This window comes from Homalodisca vitripennis, chromosome 1 (genome assembly GCF_021130785.1).
Source record: "Homalodisca vitripennis isolate AUS2020 chromosome 1, UT_GWSS_2.1, whole genome shotgun sequence".
In the NCBI taxonomy this organism is placed as follows: domain Eukaryota; kingdom Metazoa; phylum Arthropoda; class Insecta; order Hemiptera; family Cicadellidae; genus Homalodisca; species Homalodisca vitripennis.
The window spans coordinates 169,203,839-169,231,621 of NC_060207.1; the positions used below are offsets into that span (position 1 = coordinate 169,203,839).

At 32.8% G+C, this 27,783-nt stretch overlaps 1 protein-coding gene across 3 annotated transcripts in view; it reads left to right on the plus strand.

Moving 5' to 3' along the window:
• Positions 1 to 27,783, plus strand: part of LOC124352711 (serine-rich adhesin for platelets-like) — an 850,824-nt gene that overhangs the window by 529,063 nt on the left and 293,978 nt on the right. For all 3 annotated transcript variants that reach the window (XM_046802336.1, XM_046802335.1, XM_046802337.1), the window contains exon 7: positions 11,190 to 11,308. In XM_046802336.1, coding sequence (XP_046658292.1) covers positions 11,190 to 11,308 — 119 coding nt within the window. The remainder of the gene's footprint in view (positions 1 to 11,189; positions 11,309 to 27,783) is intronic.

Here is a 27,783-nt window from a genome sequence, read left to right on the forward strand (position 1 = left end):
TATTTTGACAAAATGTGAATAAAAGGAGGACAGTCCCGTATAAAAAAATACAATTTAACTGATTAATTTATGTTAATTTGAGTACATTTTATTAAGATATCATTAAAATGTAAAACTTGTACAATCCGGCGTACAAAGTTTACTAGTAAGTTATACTTTTTAATCGAAAAGGTGACAGTTATGTTATAATCGTTTAAACATTCTTAAAAATAAGTTTTGAATCTCAGCAATCACGAGGGTATTAAAATAAAAAGGCCACTTATTTTTTAATTGTGGAGGCTGTAATTTCCCAGAATTGCATCCCTATGCATACATTACTATTACAGAAAGTTTTTACTGTATTTAGATGCTTGAAGTACTCTTTAAAATTTCCATCATATATTTTTAGGCTTTGTATTTAGCGGATGATTTAATTTTTAAAATTCAAGTATTTTAACACTAGTGTTAAACATTTTACATTGTGACTTATTAAAATACTTGCCATCCCCGTTATATAGTTACGGGAAGAATACGTTTAACCTACCACCAGCTATATAATTGTACCTTGTGAAGTAGCTGTATCAATATTAAATGAACTACAGTTTCAGTCATGGAGTGCCACCCATACAGAGGAGCATAAGAAAATGTTTTCTCCTAGAAATGCATACCATTCATCTGAAACAGCCGTTAGTTTAACAGCAGTCATTATTACGGGTGCTTTTATTACTCTTATAATGGCCTTGCAGGATACCACGCGCTCTACATGGCCCATTGAGTATTGTTTTATTATCCGCCAGCAAGCATATCCACGTTTATGCGTTATGCAATAGTAACTTTATATTTACCTCTCAAAAATTAACTAAATTACAAAAATTTTTATTACGCTTTTTATACTTACCCTTACTCTTTATTATTATTTTCCAAAACCAATTATATTATATGCTAGAACAAATATTGAACGCGTATAATGAGAAATGGTGTTTTTAAAATTTGTAAATACCGTAACATTTTCACCTTAAAGCCCCTTTGATTTTTTTACCGAGTTTACTACTCCAGGTACCTAAATTAAAAGAAGCAATTAGCTATAAAGATTAATTTTTACGTGGTATATATTAGTCTAATTCTCAAAGAATAATTGCACACATAAAATTATTTAACGATAATAATCCAAACGTTGAATATTGTGGAAATTATCATGTTTATCCAATAGTCAATACAATTATTACTCAATGTCTTCATTTACTTCATATTATATTATACCTAGTAAAAGATATATTAATTATAAACTTTATAGTTTTATAGAATTGTTTTATCGTATATCGGTAATAGTATATAACAATATAACGGAATTTGCTTGTGTGTGTCTATCGCGTAAAAACTACTGACCCGTTTGTACTGAATTTTGCATAGACATTCTTAGGGTCCTTGGTTAACTTATATGTTAATGTCAATGATTCCTCCGGACTACGCTTCACTGGTCACTAAATTTGCGAAAATCTTATCTTGGCTGCTATAGTTGCATTTCAAAAATCAAATAATATTAAATAATGAGGTAATATCAACTAAATTTTAAAAAACGATTGCTGATAGTTCTTAATCATATTCAGATCAGGTAACATTGAAATAAGGCTCGTGAACTTGTTATGAAACTATTCTAAATCGTAAAAATAATAAATCTTCTCATGCAATACCCTTGAAATAATAAACGTATGTCCTCGTGTACACTTTGAATGATTGAGTCTAATAGAATAATAAAAAGAAAATATACTTTATTTTTCCACTCATGTATTGCTAAATAAAAGAGAAGTCTGAAATATGAACATTCTGTTCTACCATTTTACCTAAGATAGTATGGAAACGGCAGTGACAGAGACAGTAAAGAAGGAGCAATATGGAGGCACTTTGTAATGTTTAAGATCATTACAATAATCCTGAACATAGGAATAATAAAGCTATTCCGATTCAAATGAGTTGCTAATGGGTTGGCATCGTTTCTGCAAGGAGCACTGAATGCGAGGCGGTGGTCTGTGGCTAAAACTGTGATGATAATATAAATAATGTGACCTTCTTAGATTTTCAGTCTGTTGCTACCTCCTTTTGGATATATTTTATAATATGTTTATAGTTATTTTCAACATATACAATTATTCTTTTATAAAACTGGAATTATGTTTTGTTTAGACAACCAGACATTTTTAAGGTTTTGTATAAGAATACAGCGACAAACTACATAGGTCGGTAGTTCACAAAATAATATATTGCACTCTTACTTTAGTTTTGGCTAGTTTTAAAACCAAGCAACAAATTGAATTTCACCGGACTGCTAGTGAACTTATTTAAAGCCAGATGATGGGATAAAGTATGTATTCCTTTGTCAAATGAAGAGAAAAAAGTTTTGTAATCGGATCAAACATATATAAAGCCACAATAATTTAAAAATAAGAACCTATTAAATAAATCAAAGTTATTCAGCTATTGCCTATGGCAGCTATTTAAAAAAATTGTATATAACGTACACGTCATTATTTGTGTAAAGGATATACCTATAAACGGACTATAATCAATACTGTTGTTGGCATATAAGATTTAGCACATCTTCATACCAAGAAGGGAACAAATTTCCTAGAAAGAAACTGTAAAAGGTAACGTACTTTACAATCATGCGATGTTGTATAAAACCTACAATTTTGCGTTTAAATGAAACGCGGGCTTAATATTAGTTATTCATTTAAATAGTATTATCTGACGTAATTACGTTGTAACATAATACTCGTAGTTTTAAAATGTTTCAAAACATTTAAATTCATTCAATATTCCTTTTTTTATTCAAAATTATTTATTTTATAATATAAATTCTACAACTATTTATTTTTATATTGTGAAAATTTCACTACATTACTCATACCATAAAACTGAACCTGACACTTTACCAGTTTTACAATGTGAGACAGTCCATTACAGTAGTCCATGTGAATCACTGTAACAACACCATTACGTGCAGATGTGGAACTGCACAGTAATACAAACGAATGTTACGTATCGGTTGTGCTAAATCACATTTTTAATCATTCTGAATGCCATTGTTTTTGTACCTCTGCAGCATTTCATAATTAAATTGTGATCATCCCTGATCATTTCAGTAGTCCAACTGAATCACTGAAACAACACCATTACGTGCAGACATGGAACTGCACAGTATTACAAACGAACGTTACGTATCGATTGTGCTAAATCACATTTTTAATAATTCTGAATGCCATTGTTTTTGTATCTCTGCAGCATTTTATATTTAAATTGTGATCATCCCTAATCATTACAGTAGTACACGTGAATCACTGTAACAACACCATTACGTGCAGATGTGGAACTGCACAGTATTACAAACGAACGTTACGTATCGATTGTGCTAAATCACATTTTTAATAATTCTGAATGGCATTGTTTTTGTATCTCTGCAGCATTTTATATTTAAATTGTGATCATCCCTAATCATTACAGTAGTCCACGTGAATCACTGTAACAACACCATTACGTGCAGATGTGGAACTGCACAGTATTACAAACGAACGTTACGTATCGATTGTGCTAAATCACATTTTTAATAATTCTGAATGGCATTGTTTTTGTATCTCTGCAGCATTTTATATTTAAATTGTGATCATCCCTAATCATTACAGTAGTACACGTGAATCACTGTAACAACGCCATTACGTGCAGACGTGTAACTGCACAGTAATACAAACGAACGTTACGTATCGATTGTGCTAAATCACATTTTTAATAATTCTGAACACCATTGTTTTTGTACATCTGCAGCATTTCATATTTAAATTATGATCATCCCTAAACATTACAGCAGTCCATGTGAATGAATGTAACAACATCCCTTAACTAAATTTAAATATTGTAATATATTTATAACATACTTTTTTAAGGTACCAGTCATTTGTCCTCTTGGCCGTTCGTAGCACAAATGGTTGGCTGTACTCAAATTTACATTTTTATATCAACTATTTGTTTTGATTTCATAGTTCGCATTACTATTGTGTGTTAACAATTAACAGGAAATTGTATCATTGCTTATTAGTAATAAAATAGTTGCATAATAATTTAATTACATTATTTGTGCTTGGTTAAAACTTGTCCCGATTGTCCCCCACTTATTACCGTGGGACACTGGGTTATATCCAAGAAAATAGAAACGTAGTTTTTGGTGTGACATTACCGATGAACAGCAGAATATAAGTAACTGGACTACTGACCCAGATAGAAGTAATGATGTTTATATTGTCTGAATTATGTATCTATTTTTATTTTCCTGAATCACTGTGGAGAGGGGCGGACATTTATCATTATTTTTCTTAAATTGGATGCTTTATTAGATTCTGTAGTTTAAATTTATTTTTTCACTTAATGGTTTTGCAATCTTTAAAACATAATACTTATGTTATTTAACAACTAAAGATGGAAAGTAGCAACATAAGATAAACAGTTTAAACATTTGCAACGACAAAAATACGTACTAAGACAACTTGTAACACACACAACCCAACACAGTAACAGTGTAAAACATTACCAAATACAAGTATTATTAATAATATAGCAACAATAAAAATACGAGCTTTTAGCAAAATCATAGTGAAATTAATTGAAATAGAAATAAAACAACAATAAGCACTAAAAGCAAAAATAAGAAACAATACATTGTAAATAACGTTACAGTATTTATATAACTATTTAATCATGTAATTTGTGACTGAGCTTTAGCAAAGCCTATCACTCCAGTGTCTGGAAAAGGTAACGTTCTGTCTGCGAATATGTTTGTCAGGCTGTCCACACTATATCTCGAAAAACCTTATCTATAGACTATAAATTTGACATGAGGATTCGTGTATGTGTAAGAAACACTGCTGATTGTGCATGATACTCAATGGGATCTGTCTGAGCTATATCGCGTATTTTTACAATGTTCTTAAGTGTAATCTTGATGGAAACGGGGAAGCAGCTGAATAAATAAATTTGTTTAAAAAACTGTGTACAGTAATGAGATGTTTACAAGTGACATATGTATTCATAGAGTAAAGGAAAAAAATGGAGTCAAAGCTAACAGTCGGTGACAATATTTGACTCCAGTGCTCTCTTACGTACGAGAACTCTTGCTAGCTCACCGGAACTTTTATTTGAAGACTGCTATAAAACTTAACGGACCAAAATGTCAATTTATCATGTGGCAAAATATCTCCACAAATAATTCTTCTGTACACTTTGAATTTTGCATGAAAATTCATTTCTACCAAGACGAGAATGAGTTCTATGATAGTTCATGTTTAAAACATAAAGTCATCGGTGCCTAACATTCAGTAGGCTAACACAATCTCTTTCTTCTGTCGATGTCGCAGGGATGTAAACACTGTACCATTCTGTATAATTGTAACTCATTCTATCTGTCCGCAGAACACACACACACACACACACACACACACACACACACACACACACACATATATATATATATATATATATATATATATATATTAACCCTCATTAGGTATTCAGTCTTTTATAACTATGAACGAGATTTTTATGGATCAATAATAACCATTCCCATTCAGTTGGAAAATAAAAATAATGTCGGTCTAACTTATACAAAATTGGTCTTGCGTTATTATTTTTTTTAATGAGAAACTTAGTATATATTTGTATATAAGCTACTCTTTTTTTAACATTATACACATATTTTTAGATCGGAAGTAACTCTTTCCTTCGTATATTAATCACAGCAAACTTTTAAAAATTTTAACAAGAAAATTAATCATATCTAAGTTATTAAATTGAATTTTAATGTAATACTGCAATCTACACATAAATGTTTATTTAAAAATAAGGGGACTAACTCTAATTCTGTCAAAACCAAAATTTCAGTAATATAACGATATTATAGAATCAATAATGTATATACAGATTTGAGGTCTTAATACTTAAAAAATTAATAAATCTTAAGTTATTTTCTTTTATCGAATTTTTATAAACATATTGTTCTGACTAATTTACAAATACTTGGTGGGTATTAATTATATGTTTAGAGTTAAGTATAGTCGGAAAATTAAGGAAACACTGATCTGTATGCTAGCTAATCTTAAAAGGAAAAATCTGGAGAGTTTTTTATAAGTACAGATAGGGGAAACACCCCCCCCCCCCCCAATGAAGGGAATTGAGAAATACATGCGACTAAAGCATTCTTCTCTTTAATCAATATTGATAACATTGGTCGGTAACCACGTAATACCATGAGGGTACTACTAAGCGGCCACGTTTGCAGGTTATGATGGTTTAGAATAGCCAAGCGCACTAATTGCTGATATGTGGTCCATATGTGGTCAAGTAGGGTAATCCGCACTGTGTTGAATGTGTAAATACTGAAAGCATACGCTCTAGAACGCTAATTGATAATAGATTAAACTTAAATGAAATAACAGGAAAATGTTATATAAAACAGTAAAGACTGCTCTGTTTAGTTTATGAGAGTTTGGCTTGGGAGGGTTTTGAGATTTTACTATCACATCTAGTCAATAGCAGACAGAACGCATCTCATCACAGGTTATTAAATTATAAATTTCAACTTTGTATAACTATACGATATAAATGCAAAAACACTGTTTAATTTAAATTTTAAAGATTTTAATGAGAAAATAAGATTTGCCATGCATTACAAAATTATGGTGTACCATAAATGCAGTCATTAAACTTTATTCAAAACTTTAAAAGTTAACAAGAAACATTGGAAACCTAATTTATTTTTAGATCATCTTAATACATGAAACCCTCTTCCAATTATGGACCGATTTAGATAACTTTACACTACAATTGCAGGGCAAAAATAACCGATGATATTATAATTTTTACAACGCAATTGAGTTATTTTAAGGTGGAAAACAGTTTCAAGTGCGCAGTAAAAAGTTAAATGATCGGTAATGAGCTCGGGGAGTAATTGGTTTAATTAAACAGTAACTCCTGAATAAATGTTCACGTCACTTAGCTTTATATTAAAAGAGCGTTCACTGGACTGAAGTGGTTCATTCAGTGAAGAGTAAGATCGTTTATCTTTCAAAAGATTTTCGTTTGCAGTACTTTTGCGTGCGCAATTCCAAATTAATAGAAAGGTTTTCACTTAAATAATATTTTTCAAGAAAAGGATTAGAATTAAAAGTATAAAACTATTAATAAATTAATATTTGTTGGAAATAAATGAGTTTCATGTATTATCGTATTAAACGTAACACGAATTTTAAATTATTGATCACACTGCCCCATTAAGCCTGAAGTAAAACTGAAATATTTTTATTTTTTATAATGTATAATGGCTATTAATTTAGTTCTATTATTTTTGTGTACTGGTATTTTCACACACGTTTCAAAAATGTAAGCATTTTTATGTTATTCAGAGAATGCCTTGGAACGTCCTTTTGGGAAGTGTGCACGAAAAGGAGATTATTCAGTTGTACACTAGAAAAGTATGCATTGGAACGCCTATCACTATGATTAGTGCAATTTGTATCACTGTTATTTATTATTTTCAACAAGTAATATATTTATTCTGAAATCATTGTGTATCGTATTCCATATTCTTCTTTTTCACGCATACATCCACCAAAAACAAACCAAGTCTTAATTTAAATTAAATTATGACGATGCATTAATGTATTTACATTCTGGATACGCATAATAACCCTGTTAAGAAACAAGCATGGGTTTAGTACATCGCAGGTAATAAATATTGAGCATGAGTTTGTTTGATGTTAAATGTTTTCAAATAATTCTATAATCTGTTCTTAAATCGGGAAATGCATGTAACAATATGCAGGGAGTTCTCATGAGCTCATTTTATAATATAGATATTTTTAACGATACAATTTAAATATGTTATTCATTGGAAATTTTTTAAGGTGAATTTCTCTACATTGTTTTATAATTACATTATCACATTTTTATTATAATCTTAACGCCTAGAAATTATGTGCAGGAAAGAATACAGGATAAAGGTTCAAGACTTTACCAACTTTTATTATTACCGTATTAAATAAAAAAGATGTATGTCTGAATTGTGTGGCTATTTTTTTCACTGTTATCGTTGTAGTAGAAGATTAATTAACTTGTAAACTAGTAGTTTTAACCTGAACACTATTATAGGTTTGGTATTTTTACTACGACATTCGACGTTTCGTTACAAGGTTTAAGAGAATCATTTAAAGCCGTGAACTACCACGCACTATTGCAGTAGCTTTTAACAGTTAAGACATTAAAGTAATGGTCCAGGATCAATCCTGTCAATGGTCCAAAACTACATCAAGTCTCTTTCGTTGCCAGTCCGGTCGTTCGTCTCGGGACATTGACCACCACACACGACGAACACAACAGCTTTTAACTGTTCACGAATTTTCTCCTTTCGTATTTTCACTCGTTCAATCAATTTTTGCTATACAGTTTTCGCTTTTAACTTACTATAAGCTATAAATTAGTTTAAAATATTTTTTTATAATTTTTAAGATAAAAATATTAAGTTATAGGGGGTTTTATAAAATAACAGTAAGTTATTGAGTGATAGGGATGATTAAAAATTTCCATAGCCCTTTTTTCTGCTTTTAACTTTTAATATCGTTTCTTAATAAGTGAAGTGCACTTTATAATAGTAAATAGTACATTACACATTAAAATGTATTATTGTAATACAAATTAGCGAGGATAATTGTTGTGAAACCATTAACTTATTTTTTACAATAAATTTACAACCTTAGAACTGAATATAGTCGATAATGAAAATACAGCTATATTATTATTTACAGTTGTAGTAAGTAAAGGTTAAATATTACATAATATCTGCAACTTCTGATTTTCAAGACAGGTTAATAATGTTATATTACTTCAATTTATTGAAGAAAATAAACCCCTACGTGTTAACATTGGCCACAAAAAAATTCTATATCTTCTACTGGAACTTGACACTATGACATATTAAGCATTAGGTTAATAATGACGAATAATTTATGAATAATGATGTACAATAAATAGCAATAAATTTTAAGTTACAAAACTATGCTAATTCATTAAGAATTATGCTGACCACATTTACAAGTATCGTAGTGGCGGAAGACAAACATTAAGCACTAATATTACAGAGTCCATTCTTGACTGTTAATACTTGAGCTTCCCTCTGCGAGATCTGTAAGCAGCTGACTTTAGCAACTTACATCAATACACTAGTTTTGAAATAAATAGCGTGAATAAACATGTTTTTAATTTGTAGTACAGAAATATGTTTTATTAATAATTAAACATATTAGGCAACCCTGACAAAATGGCGTATAAAGATCCCAACCACTTGATAAAGATATATCGTCTTCTTCGCTAATTATTGTACTAAACATTTTACTGATTACTATGTAATTTATATTGGAAATCTATATTTAAAATATGTCTCTACAACTTTTAAGTTGTTTTCTTTTTAAAGAAGGTCTTGTTTTTATAACAGAATTAATGTATCTATTTTACAAAAAATGTTTTTGTCGTTAGCCTACTAACCATTATATTAATTTGCACAAGTGATTTTACAAAATTTTAAAATTTGATCAAACATTATCTTACCTCATTTCACCATTCACCCATTCTAATAACGTGAGACTAACCAGGCTCTGTCCAGCCACTCCTCAGAGCAAACAGATAAATCAAGAGGTGGGAGGGGACTTGCATGATTTATGATTTGAGAAAAGTTCTGCCAGAAAACACGATTACTCGACATTCAGGGACACTGTTAGGAGCTAAGCAGTAAACAATCTATTTACAAATCTATTAAACGCAGCATAAAACTTACTTCACAGTAAGTTATTATTTTCTTATATTATCCTCAAAACTTCGATAATCTTGTAATTACTTGACGTTTATTAAAGATAAATTATTTAATTTTTAAAGAATTGTCGAGGTTTAGAATTTGTTTTACTGGTCTTACATTCATAAGAGTAAACGTACGGTTTAAACATGTAAAAGGATCTAAACTTAACCCATGTAAATACCATTAAGAAAGTAAGCGTCCGTACCTATACTAAGCTAGGCTTTATTAGTTTTTTAACCATGTTTATTCATAATATTTGGAATGATTAATGTATCTGTTTATGGAAAACATAAAAAGAACATCAAATTATGTAGTTTTTACCCTCTTAATATACAAATTGGTCTAATCTATTGCCATAAATTATTAACTGTTATTCACTGAATATTGAGAAAAAATATATAATTAGGATATTTGGGTATTAAGTATTTACGACTAAAAACTTAAAAACTCAATAAGCTGCAGATTTTTCTCATTTGGCCTATGCATGTTTGATTCGCTCTATCTTCTTTTCTCATCTCATATATCAATCTTTTATATAACTCAAAAGTAAAATTCACAGAAGTATTGCGGTATAACTCCAACGCCTTAGTATAATATGCAAGTTTATTATAGTTCCAGTTGGATTAGAATGGTCACATTAAGTTACTTTAATTTATTAGTGTGGTTTTATATGTGCAGGTTTGCTGGATTGTGTTCAGGAAAGCGTCTCTGCCTTAGTTTAGCACAAGGTATTGTTACAGTACGTAACCATGCTTTATTTTTATGGTTTGATCTGTGTAGGTGTGCGGGATGGTGTTCAGGAAAGCGTCTCTGCCTTAGTTTAGCACAAGGTATTGTTACAGTACGTAACCATGCTTTATTTGTATGGTTTGATCTGTGTAGGTGTGCGGGAAGGTGTTCAGGAAAGCGTCTCTGCCTTAGTTTAGCACAAGGTATTGTTACAGTACGTAACCATGCTTTATTTGTATGGATTGATCTGTGTAGGTAGGTGTGCGGGATGGTGTTCAGGAAAGCGTCTCTGCCTTAGTTTAGCACAAGGTATTGTTACAGTACGTAACCATGCTTTATTTGTATGGTTTGATCTGTGTAGGTGTGCGGGATGGTGTTCAGGAAAGCGTCTCTGCCTTAGTTTAGCACAAGGTATTGTTACAGTACGTAATATTAGTACACAAGGTAGGGTTACAGTACGTAACCATGCTTTATTTGTATGGTTTGATCTGTTTAGGTGTGCGGGATGGTGTTCAGGAAAGCGTCTCTGCCTTAGTTTAGCACAAGGTATTGTTACAGTACGTAACCATGCTTTATTTGTATGGTTTGATCTGTGTAGGTGTGCGGGAAGGTGTTCGGGAACGCGTCTGCCTTAGCCAAGCACAAGTTGACGCACAGCGACGAGCGCAAGTACGTCTGCACAATGTGTGGCAAAGCCTTCAAGCGTCAGGATCACCTGTAAGTTATAGCATACTCAAAAATTCAAGTACGGAGTTTCCTCTGCAGTATGAAATGTTTACAATACTATGGTCAAATATCAACCAGATAGGCAACCCGATTTACCAATTATTAACAATGGATGTGGGTAAAATTTCGCAAAGATATTTAAGAATATATTTCAAGGACAATTTAATGGACATCAGGGGTACCACTCCAAACATTGTAAATTTGTCCATTAATACATATATATATTTAAATATATATATACACAATAATATATATATATTATATATATATGTAATGTATATATTACTCTATGTAGTATATATATATATATATATATATTACATAGAGTGATAGAGAGAGAGAAAGACAATTTTCAGCTAAATCTTGTCGGAAATTAGAAATATATAATCGTGCAATGAAACAAAGCTTGGGACCCTCTTAAAACACATCAAGTATTGAGGAGTGTTTTCTCCAAGGTGTACTTAAGAAAAATCCCTAAGTAGTAAGTTTCACGTGTGTTCATCAATGTAGTATAAATTATTTTGGTTTTACACGCGCAGAGATCTGTTGGCTTATGGCTAACCGTTATGTTCCTTAAACCTTACATAGCTGATTAAATAAAGTTTTAAAAATATATGGCTTTTAATTCAGTAAGATAATTAATTATGTACTTGATAATAAGTTAAATATTAGTACTACAAGTAACAATGTTCCAAATAAAACAAACACAATGCTGTAATGCAAACTATAAATTCGTTATGAATTTTTGTTGAATCAAACAATCGCGGACAACCAAATGTTAATATTTTATTTTAATTTCGCTTGTTAATTTTACATATACAATCATAATTTTTATTCTTGATGTTTTTTTAAATCTTTAACGGCGAGTCCTGATTCGATAAGGATATATTGAACTTCCATGAGAATTAAAAGACATTAATATTTATAATGAGCTATTAGCTAAATTATATGTTGAAAGAAGTAATTACAAAAGAACGTTTCAGCACTTCAAATTACTTATCTCAACAATTCGTGAAAATTCCTCACTGTTAAAGACTATCAGAATCCCAAAATGTTGCAACATAAATTGCAAACTTCATATTAACAGAGACGGTTGACGAAGAGGAACATGCTATAAAACTTCATAATTAAAATATTTGTCATGAACGTGTTTATTATTGTGAATACCTCATTAAAGGGCCGTCAGCAGGAGCGCCAACTATGCACCTTAATGAGTCTTGCTTGTCCGTTTGCTTGCAAGCCATCTTAGCGGGATATTACATTTTATATCACTCATGCATTGTCACCGTATTTATAGACAAATTTGTTTCGTAGCATTCATTTGTATTATGTTGGTGAATGATTTGATACTGATCTTGGACAAACCTCTAACACTTGAGGATATCAATAGATGAGTTATTTAAAATTCAAAAAATATTATCTTAAAATAAATCAAATCACATTTCAAAATATAGTACATTTGTTTATGACAACAGTTGCACTAAGAAAACGTAATTTAATATTGAACCATAAATGAAGAGACAAGAGTATTTATATGATAACTCCAGCTGTCTAGCCACTTAAATTTCCCACGTATTTTAAACTATTAATATTTGATAAACCATTATGTTAAAATCACCAACTATTTACGTTTTATTCCTGGAACATTAAAACCACAAATATGATCACAAGTTAACACAATTATATCTATGCCTTTTCTGTCTAGTTTTCACCCCTCGATTATTCTGCTCTTCTAGAGTGTAACAGTTCGTTCCATTGCAAATTTATAAACCATATGCATTTGTTATTTCAATGGAGATCACTATGTGGCGAATTATTTGTGCTGGTTACATATTCGATTAGTTCTAATTTAAATATTTATTTAGCTCAATGATGAGCGTCTTATTAATTATATTACTATTTATTAGATACAAAGAGTAGTAGATTGTTGACCGATTTTGCATTAGAGTGGTTCACAGTCCTTTGTGGCTAGATCTCAAATTTATCACATGCGTTGCAAAATATCGTTTTATGTTCATTCGACACACTCATGAATATATCCATCATAAAAAAAAGACTAGTTTATGAATGTTTGTTTTTACATCTTTATTTTTAAAATAAAACATCTAATCTAGTGCATTTTAAATAAAACTATAAAATACAACAGCGACTTCTAGAGAATAAGTTCTAGATTAATGATTTTATTTTAGAAAGTATATTTTCATTATTATACTTATAAAAATATTTTATACTGCTCTGCTTTTTCTACTATTAGCGTGTAAACCACCGAAAGTTCATATAAATGTATAAAGTACAAGTATATTAGATTACAACATTTCTTTATGTTTTACGTTGTAAACTGATCCTGTATATTTTCTATAATATAATTCTCGGTATTATATTATAGTATTAATGCATTTGTTAGAGTGTGAATAATCTATGTATATAGGAATAGAGAACATGTTAATCCAAAATAAGATATGAATTAATAAGGTATTTACAACGTAACTTATACTCGTGTCAATTTCTATCATTATATATTACGAATTTGCTTATTTATTAATCATATACACCTATTCAAACTATTCCCGTTCTTTCCTCAGCCAAACCAATAATTCCAGATTTCTTTCAGTGTATTCATATCAACTCAAAACTGAATGGAGATGTCTGATCCAATGAGGAATGAACCCATGTCAGCACAAACTAGATAGGTATTGTTTGTTTTCCTTGTGGACACATAGACAATGGTTATTCCAAAAGACTGAATTCGCTTCAAGCAAATGAAGGAAATACCTAAGTAGTTTGTTTTTGTAATATGAAAAAGAAATATAAGAAATATTTCTTGCACTAATGATAATACTAGATAACACTAGCCGTTAAAAGTGACTCGGTAAGTGTTCAATTCCATTACTCATCGTCTCTCTCATTCGAGCGCCGCTGGATAAAAAATTAATATTTGTAAACAGAAAATCTAACAATGAGACACATTTTTCATTATTTCCATGGTAATCAAAATTAATTGCTCATTCAAAATTCAAAAATTGAAGCATCAACATGCTACAAAGATTAGGCCGAATTTTATTTGATTTATAACCATAGCTGTCACCTCCATTTTGGATTTACCTCCATAAGGAATGATAGATTGTTAAAGAGCTTGTTAATAGCATGTCAGCTAGATTTTTACCCCGTCAGGGCGAAGTAGAATGTGCCAACTCTGGCTAAGTTTTGCCAGAGGTGAGTGTATGGTTCTGTGTCGGAGAATGCAGTATAAAGAAGAGTGGAGGATGACGAATATTATTATGGACACCGGCCGGATCAAAATTCACCGTTCCCGTACCTTTCCCGTACCTCTACATGTCACTGCTGAGGACAAGATGAGTGGACACCGGCCGGATCTAAATTCACCGTTCCCGTACCTCTACATGTCACTGCTGAGGCCAAGATGAGTGGACACCGGCCGGATCAAAATTCACCGTTCCCGTACCTCTAAATGTCACTGCTGAGGCCAAGATGAGTGGACACCGGCCGGATCAAAATTCACCGTTCCCGTACCTCTACATGTCACTGCTGAGGCCAAGATGAGTGGACACCGGCCGGATCAAAATTCACCGTTCCCGTACCTCTAAATGTCACTGCTGAGGCCAAGATGAGTGGACACCGGCCGGATCAAAATTCACCGTTCCCGTACCTCTACATGTCACTGCTGAGGCCAAGATGAGTGGACACCGGCCGGATCAAAATTCACCGTTCCCGTACCTCTACATGTCACTGCTGAGGCCAAGATGAGTGGACACCGGCCGGATCAAAATTCACCGTTCCCGTACCTCTACATGGCACTGCTGAGGCCAAGATGATTGGACACCGGTCGGATCAAAATTCACCGTTCCCGTACCTCTACATGTCACTGCTGAGGCCAAGATGAGTGGACACCGGCCGGATCAAAATTCACCGTTCCCGTACCTCTACATGTCACTGCTGAGGCCAAGATGAGTGGACACCGGCCGGATCAAAATTCACCGTTCCCGTACCTCTACATGTCACTGCTGAGGCCAAGATGAGTGGACACCGGCCGGATACAAATTCACCGTTCCCGTACCTCTACATGTCACTGCTGAGGCCAAGATGAGTGGACACCGGCCGGATACAAATTCACCGTTCCCGTACCTCTACATGTCACTGCTGAGGCCAAGATGAGTGGACACCGGCCGGATACAAATTCACCGTTCCCGTACCTCTACATGTCACTGCTGAGGCCAAGATGAGTGGACACCGGCCGGATCAAAATTCACCGTTCCCGTACCTCTACATGTCACTGCTGAGGCCAAGATGAGTGGACACCGGCCGGATCAAAATTCACCGTTCCCGTACCTCTCTACATGTCACTGCTGAGGCCAAGCAGGGTGGATAGCTACCGCACATTACGCCATGTAATCATTATATATTGTTTTCGGCTGGACCCTTCAAATTGTATCTAGTGGAGTGGTCTTAGTCTTGTAACACAAGATTGAGGGGTGGCGGTGGGTTGAGAATATGTATGTTCAATTGTTTATTTTAATAAAATTTTAAAAAAAAGTTAATTACTTTTGATGGTTACATTTTTTTATAAAATGGTTTTATATGTTAAAGGAAGATAAAAATGTGTTCTCAAAGGTAAGTTGTGATTGGTAAGAGGCTCATTCGTCTTAGCTTTACAATTAGAACAATTGCTGACACAGAATCAAAGCTGATTATAATTGAACATATTTCCTATAGGACCTTGCCATTTTTCATTCTCAGAAAGTGTTATGGAATTGTAGAGCAGGAGGAATTGTGGTATAAGTTTTACTTTTTGTTGGTGGTCATTTACGGGGATATTGGCTATTTACGGGGATTACGGGCTATTGGTTGTTGGTTCCATGTTAAAACGTGTTGTTAAAACTGCACCAAAACTAGTAAACATATTTCTATCATCATGCCCAACATACATGACAAAATTAATATTATGAGTCACATTGTACAAAAAATATTTGTAACAATAACCATAATGATTAAATGTACCAAAAGAGTATTCTTAAGTATTATGGTTGAGGGAGAGGGTTTTCTGAACGAAGTTCCAGAACTTTGAGGCAGACTAGTTGTGGGCCTGTTGCGAGATTCAAACTATATAGGCCATCCATAATGCGGTACAATTCACTTATTTACAGGTATAAGAGAACTAGCTTAAAGAGTTTTTGGGCTGAGGTGTTGAGCCCAAAACAAGAAGACCATACCGTAACTCGACCTGTTCGAAGTATATTAGCTTATCTAGATGTAGATAGCAGTATCTTCCCAACTGAGACACAAGGTGAGATGAAGGCAAGGATACAAAGCATAGCTAATGTTCCAAATCGATTATTGTTACAACGGCAGGGAAGTCAGTGGAGTGGATGTGGTTCTACTCAGTGAGGTTATAACTGGTCGCATCAGTGGGTGCCGTTAAATAATGTCTACCTGTGATAGTGTACTATTTTACATTCAAATGAACAATGGTATATATAAACAAAACTCAATCACTTCCTTAAAAAATTAAATAGAAATCGCTAATAGTTATAACAATTATTTTACGACGTTTAAATAGTTCTGGATTTCTGTGAATAAACATGTTGCAGGCGTAATAAAAAAAATTATATAACGTAGCTTTCATAATAATTTTCAAATATAGGTGTATTCTCATGAGTAAACTACAATAATAATTGTGGTTTATGTGTTTTTACTTATCACACTGAACCACAGTATATGCGATTTGTAAAGCATACCGAAACTTAAAATTTAACTACATAATCAGCAATAATTGTGCAAAAGATGGTGCCATGAGAACGATTCAGATAGTGATATCGTTTACTGGCCATGTTGAGGCTAGAAGTGTTCTAAGAACGGCCTATCTTAAGGAAGAACTTGCAAAGTTCGGAGTGTACTGAGTATTTCTTCTTGTAATGTTGAAACCTGGTGTGAGTGAAGTTAAACAAAACGTTGTCCTCCACGAAAACAACCGATATAACGAGATCGTACAGGGAAACCTTTTGGAAAATTAGAGAAATGTAATTATACATTATCCCCAGTGTAGGGTAGATTATATTATTAAAATGGATGATGATATTATCACTGACATGTATTCCTTTATGGAACTCATACACACAAAATGTAATACAAATTGTGACTTGTTGGGTTACGTATTTTGAGCGCTGTATGAGAGTCAAAGTGAAATGTAGTTTTTTTGTTGGTCCAAGTGGAGGAAATAATAACATCAATATCGATTATGTACAATCAAAAATGTGCCATGAACAAAACAACTGTACATCTTACAAGAACTGAAAAACCTTCCGAAACTCTTTTGTAGTGAGTAGAAAGTTCCATCCAATGGGAAAAGGGTTTGCCAAACTTTATGTGATAAAATTGATGTAAAAAAGTATTTTTGGTTGTGACTGACATCACTGACAATCCTTTGTTTTCCGATGTTGTCATTGATAAATCACCACTGTACTCTCAGTTAATAGTTCGATCATTGTTGTGGACCTCTATATATTGAAGTCTGACAATTTAACTGATATAATGAAAAACAGAACAACAATTTTAAACCTTTATACATATAAATTTGGCCCAAACAGCTTTGATATATTGAACCTCATTATATTGACATTCCCTATTAATATATCTAAGTTTTATATTTCCTCTTGAGGTTCGATACATTAATAGATATATATCCTAAAATATTGCTTTATATTTTATATTTCAGTTGGTTTTACAACAAAACAAATATTTTGTCCAAAAAATATTAATAGTTTAGCAATGCAATATTTTCAATTCTGTTAAAAGAAAATTATTTAAAAAAAATAAAATATTTCAGATTTTGAATAAAGTTAGGCTATATTTGAAACTATGAGAAGTAAACTGAAACTATTTTTAAAAAATAAGTGAAATAATTATAGGAAATTTTTCTTCTTTCAGATGTTCGTTTTTACTAATTATTTTACTGTTTAACATACACTCTAATGTGTCAACTTAATGAATTTTAATATGGTGGGATTATAGTTTATAATCTATTATTTACCTCACTCAAACCATCATGTTGGGACTATAGATTAAATTTTTACTTTAATCCCCATTATCTGATACCTAATTGTTGATGATAATAAAAGAAAATTGATGTTTAAAAATAAATAATAGTTTAAAAAACTAAAAAAACACGCTTTTATAGCTAAACACGCTGTAAAAGCGTGGGTTGCTTGATATATTAAATATTACAATCATTCTATCGTTAATTATCTTTGAGTGGAGACTTATGAAATGTAGTAAAATGCACGCCACGCTTTTTACTCTAAATTAATTTATTCTGTTAATAATTCCAATTTTATTATATGTAATTTTATTTTGAGGTGATTGACTATGTTTTGCCTTCTACTACTATAATATAAACTCTTTGTAATTAAAAATTATTTTCTATTTTTTAGTTAGGTTAGCTATAAAAGCGTGTTTTTTAGTTTTTCAAACTATTATTTATTTTTCATTTTTTAGTTCGATGTATCAATTATTTTCTTGTGGAAATGTAGTATTTCTTACGAATCATTCCGTTTAAAGCTTCACTATTGCATCGGGTATTTCCAGTTAACTTAGAGCAATCAAGTTCTTCAATCCGAATACCGTCTAAAGATCTTACACGACTAAGTGCTACATAGGCTTGTCCAGCAGCAAACAATCGCGAGCCTAGATCAAGGATGTCGGGTCGGACAGGTTTTTGCCCGCTTGGTGCGTTTCTGTCATCGGTGCCTCCTCGAGCTTGCACTTAAGATGTCGGCTCTGATCCCTGGAAACTCGGAGCTTCGCAGTTCTCTTTAGATTAATTATTGTCGTAAAAATCGAAGGATGGCATCTAAGCTACCAAGGAACTGTGGCTGTTTGAAACACCTTTGCTGGACTTGAGGGTTAGGTATGTTAAGTATTTAATAACGCTGTGGCTATAAGGCCGGCTACCGTCTGTAGATTAGACAGACGGGCGATGAGTGGTGACGTCAACCGTGACGTAACGGAAGGGCAGCCATAACTGTCACATTTACACCACTGCCTTAGAAATATAAAAAAACACAATTTGTAGACTATTTTATGATTTGTATATTTTTCATTGGTAATGTATTGAACGGTAATGTAATAAAAGTGTACGCTGAAATAAATTAAAAAGAAGAAATATACAACTAAAAATTAACCATGTACCAGAATCTACACTTCGTAGTTTATTAAGATACAGTTTTGTTTCTCGCAATTTTACTGGAATGTTTCAATTAATAGTCTTTAATAGAAATCATAATTAATAATAAATAATTTTTGTCATATTAAATATGTATGTCATTTAATAGCATAAAATAACTGGAACATAATTTGTTTTATTTACTAATAACACTCAAATGGTTATGATATCATTGTATTATTGTATGTAAGTGGTAAGAGGGAAATTAGTCTCTTGTCTTGAGATATTTGAAAATTAATTCTTCCATTTACCGATTAAAAATAGTTTTATTATTAATCACATGTATTATCGGACTTTAGCAGGACTGTAAGTTCTTATAGAAGGGATATTGGTACAGTTTAAAGTATATAGCATACCTCAAATCACTTATTCTTAATTGAATATGGTCCGTATTTTCTTTATTATTGATAAAAGTTTTGAACTGGTCAAAAGAACTAAACTTTCTACAACTCGCCATTTTAATAACAATGCACAGTGCTAGAGCTACTTCAAAACCTTTGGCGTCACAGTCTGTGACGTTATAGTCATTCCCGTTCTTTGAAACCAAGACCGGTGACTGGGCATATAGCCACTCCGATTTAATAAACGTAATGTTGGCTAGCCCTTTCAGTGCCAACGTCCGACTACACGGACGTACATAAATAAAATATACATATATATATATATATATTATATATATATATATACACATATATATATACATATATATATATAAATGTATATTTTATTTATTCAAGAAATAATATATATGAATTATTTATATATATATATATATATATATATATATATATATATATATATAATAATATATATAATCTATTATATAAAAATGAAACTGTTCGTGTGTAACAGCATCACTCACAAACGGCTGGACGGATTCGCCTAATTTTTTTTTAAATTTGTTCGTCTTGATCTGTAGAAGGTTATAGGATACTTTTTATCCCTTTCCCGATTCAGGATTCCGCCCCACTGGTTACAGAAATACAGAAAGGGATAAAAAGTATCCTATAACCTTCTACAGATCAAGACGAACAAATTAAAAAAAAATTAGGCGAATCCGTCCAGCCGTTTGTGAGTGATGCTGTTACACACGAACAGTTTCATTTTTATATAATAGATATTTCTTGCACTAATGATAATACTGTAACAAAGTTATTCATTTTGTGATTAGGATATTTAAAAAAACAAGGTCTCTTTGCGATGTTTTGGATATTTACTTGCCATCACTAAACAGTATAAAATAATTTATGTTATGACAAAACCACTTCAGTTTTGATTCCTCAATATATAAGTTGTATCACACTTTACAGTGCTCCCAAAGTCATATTTGGTGCAGAGTTGTCCCAATTGATTTACTTAGATACATTTTCCTTTTTTACAGTTTCCATATAATTAACATTAGGTATTCAATAATGAACGATGCCTCATTTTAGAGACCAACTCAAACATGACTTTCGTTTCCACTTCGTCTATACGAATTTTAAACGTCATCTTAAGTACTATGCTAATTCTTTGAGAATTATGCTGACCATCATGTTAAGTACTGGAAGACGTTCATTTCGATTTTAGCAAACTGAATTGTTAAAGACCAGGAATGCAAAGGAAAGCCAGTGACGTTTGGGTTCTTCCTAAGACTAACCGCGCCGAGAAGTGTATAGTGCTCTGAGACCCCACTTTCATCACACATGTCTACTGCATCTTTGTTGCCAAGCGACACAAGTTTTAAGAACCCGGTTAATTCACCTCTACACCTACTCGTATTGCTATATTTCTGTAATGATTTGAAGATGATGACATTTCCACTTTTGCCCATCAACTTCAGGTTTATGAGTGAAAGAACTACCCAATCAAACTCTATTGCAGTGGATGAAGAGTTTTTAGAGCCAGAACCTCCTCACGCTATCGCGTTTTAGAGTCAAATCAAATCAAATTCTTTATTGTTCATTGACATGAGACATGCATGGAACATGGTCAGATATTATAGAACCGATTAATACTAGACAGAAGAATACAACATCACACATTTAAATAACAGTTAAAAACAGTTTAAAATATAAAATAGTACAACTTAAACTACAAACAATCTTATCTATATCGTCCACTAGGTTGGAGCACCGCTCACCAGTTCGTTAATGGAGTAGAATGCTTGTCTTATTAGGTATTTTTTTAAGTTGTTTTTAAAAGACGTCTCAGTCTCGCACGCTGTGATACTAGAAGGCAAAGCATTAAAGATTTTAGGGCCCATATATGACATTGATTTTTTAAATGTGTTATTATGGTGTTGCGGAATGATTAGAGCATCTCTGTTTCTTGTAGAATACTCGTGGTTAAATGATGGGAAGTATTGAAGGTTCTTAAATGTAAATGTGGCAACCGAATGTATATAAAGTGATGGCAATGTCAGTAGGCTTTCCCTAGGGAAAACCTCCCGACAGCTCTCACGATGACCCAGACCACACATCAGTCGAACAGCCTTCTTCTGCAGTTTAAAAACCCTACTGACCAACCTACCTGAAGCCGTCCCCCAGAAAATCAATCCATAAGTTAAAATGGGCGCAAAGTAACCAAAGCACACCAGCCTAACGGTATCTCTAGACAGAAAACTTGTTAGGTACCTTAAAGAGTAAATGCTGGCACCAAGTCTTTGACAGACATGACTGATGTGATTTGACCAGTCAAATCTGGAATCAATGTGGAGTCCCAGGAAGCAGACCGTTGAAGAATGCTCGATAGGTATATTGTCAAGGAGAGTAACTAACGCATTCTCATTCCTGTGGGGTCTAAAGTGGACTATTGAGGATTTCTCAGGATTGAGAAATAAATAATTAGCAGAAAACCAAGAACTAAGACTCTTGAGTGAAAAAGCCAGCTCGGTGGAAAGAGATTGAGCTGTGTCAGCTTGAATAAGTACACTGGTGTCTTCCGCATATTGCACTTTAGTGGCCCCTCACAGATGAGTTAAGGTCATTCACGTAAATATTAAATAAAAGAGGGCCAAGAATTGAGCCTTGCGGCACACCAACCTTGACCGGTAAGAGAGCAGACCTTCCCCTACCCCCTTTGTTGGTGATCTCAACAAACTGAGAGCGACCAGAAAGATAGGAACGAAACCACTCTAGAGGGATGCCTCTAACACCGTACATTTCCATCTTGTCCAGGAGACGTTGGTGGTTGACGGTGTCAAAGGCACGGGAAAGATCACAAAAAATGCCCGCAGTCTCACTGCCAGAGTCAACAGAAGAGAAGGCGGCATTAAGGAAATCATTTATCGCGTGAGTGGTTGATTTATCTTTAAGAAACCCGAATTGTGAAGGAGATAGTAAGGAATTTTCGTTAAGAAAATTAATCAGTCTATTGTGAATTAATCGTTCAAATATTTTGCTCAACGTGGGAAGTATTGAGATAGGGCGATATTGGTTAACTGAGGTTCTATCACCCTTCTTAAAGACAGGAATGACCTTGGCGGATTTAAATGCAGAAGGAAAGAGTCCTTGGTCAATAGAATTATTAAAAAGGACCGTTAAGGGACACGAGAGTGAATCTGCAACCGTCCTGACAATGGATGGAGACATATCAAATAAATCAGAAGAGGAGCTGGCCTTTAGACCCTTAGTCACACTCAACACTTCACTGTACGAGGCAGGAGCAAAACAAATGCTCGATGAACATGGAGAGCTGGGACAACCCCGAATAAGTTGATGTTACTTTGCTCTGAAGGTCCAACTGATTACAAGCGTTAACGAAATGAGAATTAAACCTTGCAGCTATCAAATTAGGTTCTGAGACCAACAAGCCATTATCAATCAAACCATTTATGCGTTTGTTACCTTTGCACTTCCCTGAATATTCAGCCACAATCTGCCAAACCGCTTTTCCTGTATTGTCACTATTCTCAATATGAGACCTAGCCACAAAGCTCTTCTCTGATTGGATAAGCTTTCGATAATCAGATTTTCTTTTATTATACAACTTGCGATGGAAAGCCGATGGATAGAGCAAACCTAAATAACACCTCCAATAGAAGCATCAGAAAACTTTTTGTAGAAAGAATGGATGGTTTACTAAAAAGCATTACGCTACTCAATCATTAGAGTTAAAGGTGAAATTAGATTGATAGTTTCAAGGGATTAACAAGAGAATGCTCTTCGAGTGTTTAGGAAACTCCGTTGTATCAAATTATATGGTGAAATAATTAGTGAGCCAATAAAGAAAAGGTGAGACTAAACGGATGTCGGGTTGAGGAGCCTGGTTGAAACTTTGGTAACTGTAGCGGTTTTAAAATAGTATAGTTGCTTGGTATATGATTTTTCAATAAACAGTGAATCACAAAAAGAACTTGCTCCGCCGGGACATTATTATACACACACTTATATAATGTTGAAAAAATTGAAGTTTTACCAAAGCGTTTTGTTATGTCTTACTTACTTGATCTGATAATACATTAGATAGTACGAGTATTTCCTTCAGTTTATAAACTTAGTTTAGTTCTATGTAATATATGTACTTGCTCGCCTCCAACTTTATTAATATAAGCATAAACCGAGCTCCATTAAACTTTTATCCTTACTATCGCAATACGGTATAAATGTATATTACCGAAATTCAGATAAATTTAGAACACTTTCTTCAATGTACATCATAGTTTTTATTTCATATCACGTATAGCAATGCAATATATAGAGAATAATTTCACTCTAAATATACGAATTTAATCCAAACGTATGGACACATATGGTTAATTTGGCCATTTATTAAGCCTTTTGGTTGAAGAAGCGGCAAACCTAGAACTGAATTTGATAAATTCGAGGTTAGTGAATTACACAGCATACTATGATGTCTTCGCACAAAACTATAAAATGCATTGATGTATTTACATGCTGAGTTGTCTAAGTTGGTAGTCGAAATTCTTGTCAGTGATATTAACTTCTGCTTATTATTATTATTCATTTTCTGCTTATTAGCCTTTGTGTCTGGTACTGTAAAATTCTGACCTACAAGGTCACGTTTGCAAGGTCACGTTTAGCGTTAAGATATAAAACCGACAAACAGTACGTTGTAAACCGTTGTAGCATTTTACGTCGTTTATTGGCTATAAAATAGTACTGGTCTATTGCTTGTTCTCCATTCGAGCTCCATGCATGTTCTAGTTTATTTTCCCTTTAAATATTTACGACCTCTTTCGAGAATTGGTGTTAGCGTTAAACTGAAATACAAATGGCTAAACGTACAAAGTCCATAAGTTCTTTAATTAATTAACTGTTGTCATTTTAGTAATTATCCAAATGTTCCTCTATTATGTGTGGCATTCGGGCTACCTTCCGGAAATTATTTCTGTTCATTAGTATGTTTTAAAAAATTTAATGTCGTACTAGTGATAAATTTCAACTTCAGGAGTAATAATAAAAATGCCACAGAACTAAGGTTAAAATGTGTATAAAACGTTTTACACGTGATTGCACCCATAAAGTTTAGTTTTATGGTAGAATAAAGTATAGTAGATTAAACTAAAGTTTAATATTCTACTTTTATTTTTTGGTAACGCTTGAAATTGCTAATCTCTATCTTTTTTATGAAATGAGATGTATCACAACAATTTGTTGTGCCGCGTATAACAGGCTTCTCTGAGGTGGCATGCTGAATTACGCATATATAGCTCCATTCATTAAAAATGTCTTGTAGGCAGACAGACGACAATACAGAAAAGCATTTTTTATTACTTCCCTGGCAGACAAAAGAGACATTATGTTAGCCTACTGAGTAATATACTGCAATGACACTCAGCCAAATTCCGTGCTTAGGCATGTACAATTTTGGTTTCATGAAAAGTTTAAAGTCCTCAGAAATATTTGTCGACATATAAATGAGATTTTAATAAATGTGTATACAAATTCAGTTAAGTAAAAGAACCGCAACCTTAGCATGCCAAGCCATAAGGTACTTTTTAGTCCTTTGTCAAGGACAGGGCTGGATCTCGAGTTGCGGACCATGACGACTACTGTAACATTTATAAATTTTAATATAAATATAATTAAATTGGAAATAAATTACAAATAAAAACTTTACTTTCATAGACATGGTGTACTAACAAAACAATTAAACATTGCAATTGCTAATCTTCAAAATGATAAAGACGTTTGTGTTAGTTTCTCCACTTCTGTATTAACTGAATAAACTTTGATCTGTATTTTAACATTTCACTACCTTAACATTACGGTAGTAATGTGTGACGAGAAGAATCTAATTCTTTTATTGTTATTGCAAAATATAGCGAGAAAACTTTAATAAAAACCCAATTTGAATGGTAAAAATCAATTTAAAACACATAAACTGTACATCCACAATCTTTGCATGCGCGGAATAAATGTAATGACCAAAAGTTGAACGGGTCAAATTATTTTAATATTCTATTCTTCTGATATTATTTACAGTTTTCATGACAGAAAATATATTAAATTTATTACAACGATACATTACAGTAATTAGAAAAACTTAGTTTAGATATAAGTAACAATGCACTTGTCTCGTAAAGGGCTTTGACGTCGTTGGATGCAACTTTTTTCATTACATTTTTACTTTTTTATTATTTGTTTTGGAGAGGCCAATCCCCTTTTGAGTCTTACACTGCCCGTCCATATGGGCCACTGGCCTATGTGAGGATCTTATCAAACAGAATAAGGAGGAGGATCGATACAATACAAGGCCGATGGTACTGATAAAAAGTGCAAAAGTCACATACAGGATTTGAACCCGCGCTATCTCTACCTCAGACCCAAAGGCAAACGTCTGAGACCACTCGGCCATCGGCGCTTCCAATAAATTAAGGCTATTTAAAAATGTTACATGGTTTTATTCATTTTGGTTACAAATGTATTTATCTTCAATATTCTTGCTCCCTACAAAAAAAATCTAAAAATGGTCGCTAACGATTAGTGAAATGTCGTGGAGGGCACAGATAGCCTACAGGCAGAAATGAAATTATTGCCAGCCTCTCGATTGATAGACTTCGCTCAGTTTTGTTAAACATTTGGCGTTTTGTGCCTAAACTCGTATGTTTCTGGAGAATATAATGAATAGTCATTTTGTGACACCGTCTTATTTTTTACTTGGATTGTAGCCGTAAGGAACACAACGTATAAATCCACAATGCTATTTTATGGGAATGTGGAAATAGCTATGAAGAACGCAATTTTATCGTTTATCGTAAAATATATCAAACGTTATAAACGACCATTCCTTCCATTCAGTGCTTCATAACGGTTTAAGAGGTGTATGCATTTTGTGACAATATGTGTCTCTTTATAAAATACTAGCTGTTTCATGAAGCTTCGCTCACATAAACTAGTAGTTTTAATACTTGCTTAAACTAAATTAAACGCCTCGTTATTTACAAACCGTGTTTCCAACAACGTATCATCAGCAACTCTAATATATACAAGTTGTGCCAAAGCATTCGCTGCTGTTGGAAGAGTTGGTGAGGATAAGTAAATCCGATGTGTCACAACCAAGACCACAACCCTTTACTGACACCATGTGTACCTAAGATTATTAGTAAGATAAGAATCAGTCTTAGCGGATTTTTTTTAACAGAACTTATTACTCGGTGGTCTCTAATGCCTTTATAATTGCTTGGTTGTATATTAATTGTTGCTACGCTAGTACTAAAATACTTGAAAGTTTAATGTTTATTAGTTTATCTTATTCGTCTCCAAAATTTTCCAGAATCAATCATGTTCAACAAAAACAAATATCTCATCCCCCCATTCCTTTCCAGTCTTACTATTAAATCCCCTTTGGCGCTTAGTTGTTTGTGAGAGACATTTATAGAGAAGGTATCAGTTTATTTTAGTATATTTGAAAGCAGTCCTTAAATAATCCTTTACTACAATTTATTTGCTATTTTTAATACAAAAATTTTATATACCACTTGCACAGATTTCCTACCCAAATTTCTACCATAAAGTTTTTCTTTGCATAATATATAAATTGTAAAAATCCTTCCCAGTATTCATTCGAGCGTCCGTGACGCTCGAAAATAATAAAAACGTGTTATTATTTTAGTATAGTTATAGCAAAATTGTTTTTACTTAACATCAGCTGTTAGTAAAATTGTTTTGGTACTTGAAATATTACAATACTCCTAATATTATTAATTAAAATTAAATATTGAAATAGCATGACATTGAAACATATTACCGTAATAATCAGAACACCATCAAATACTAGATTGTAC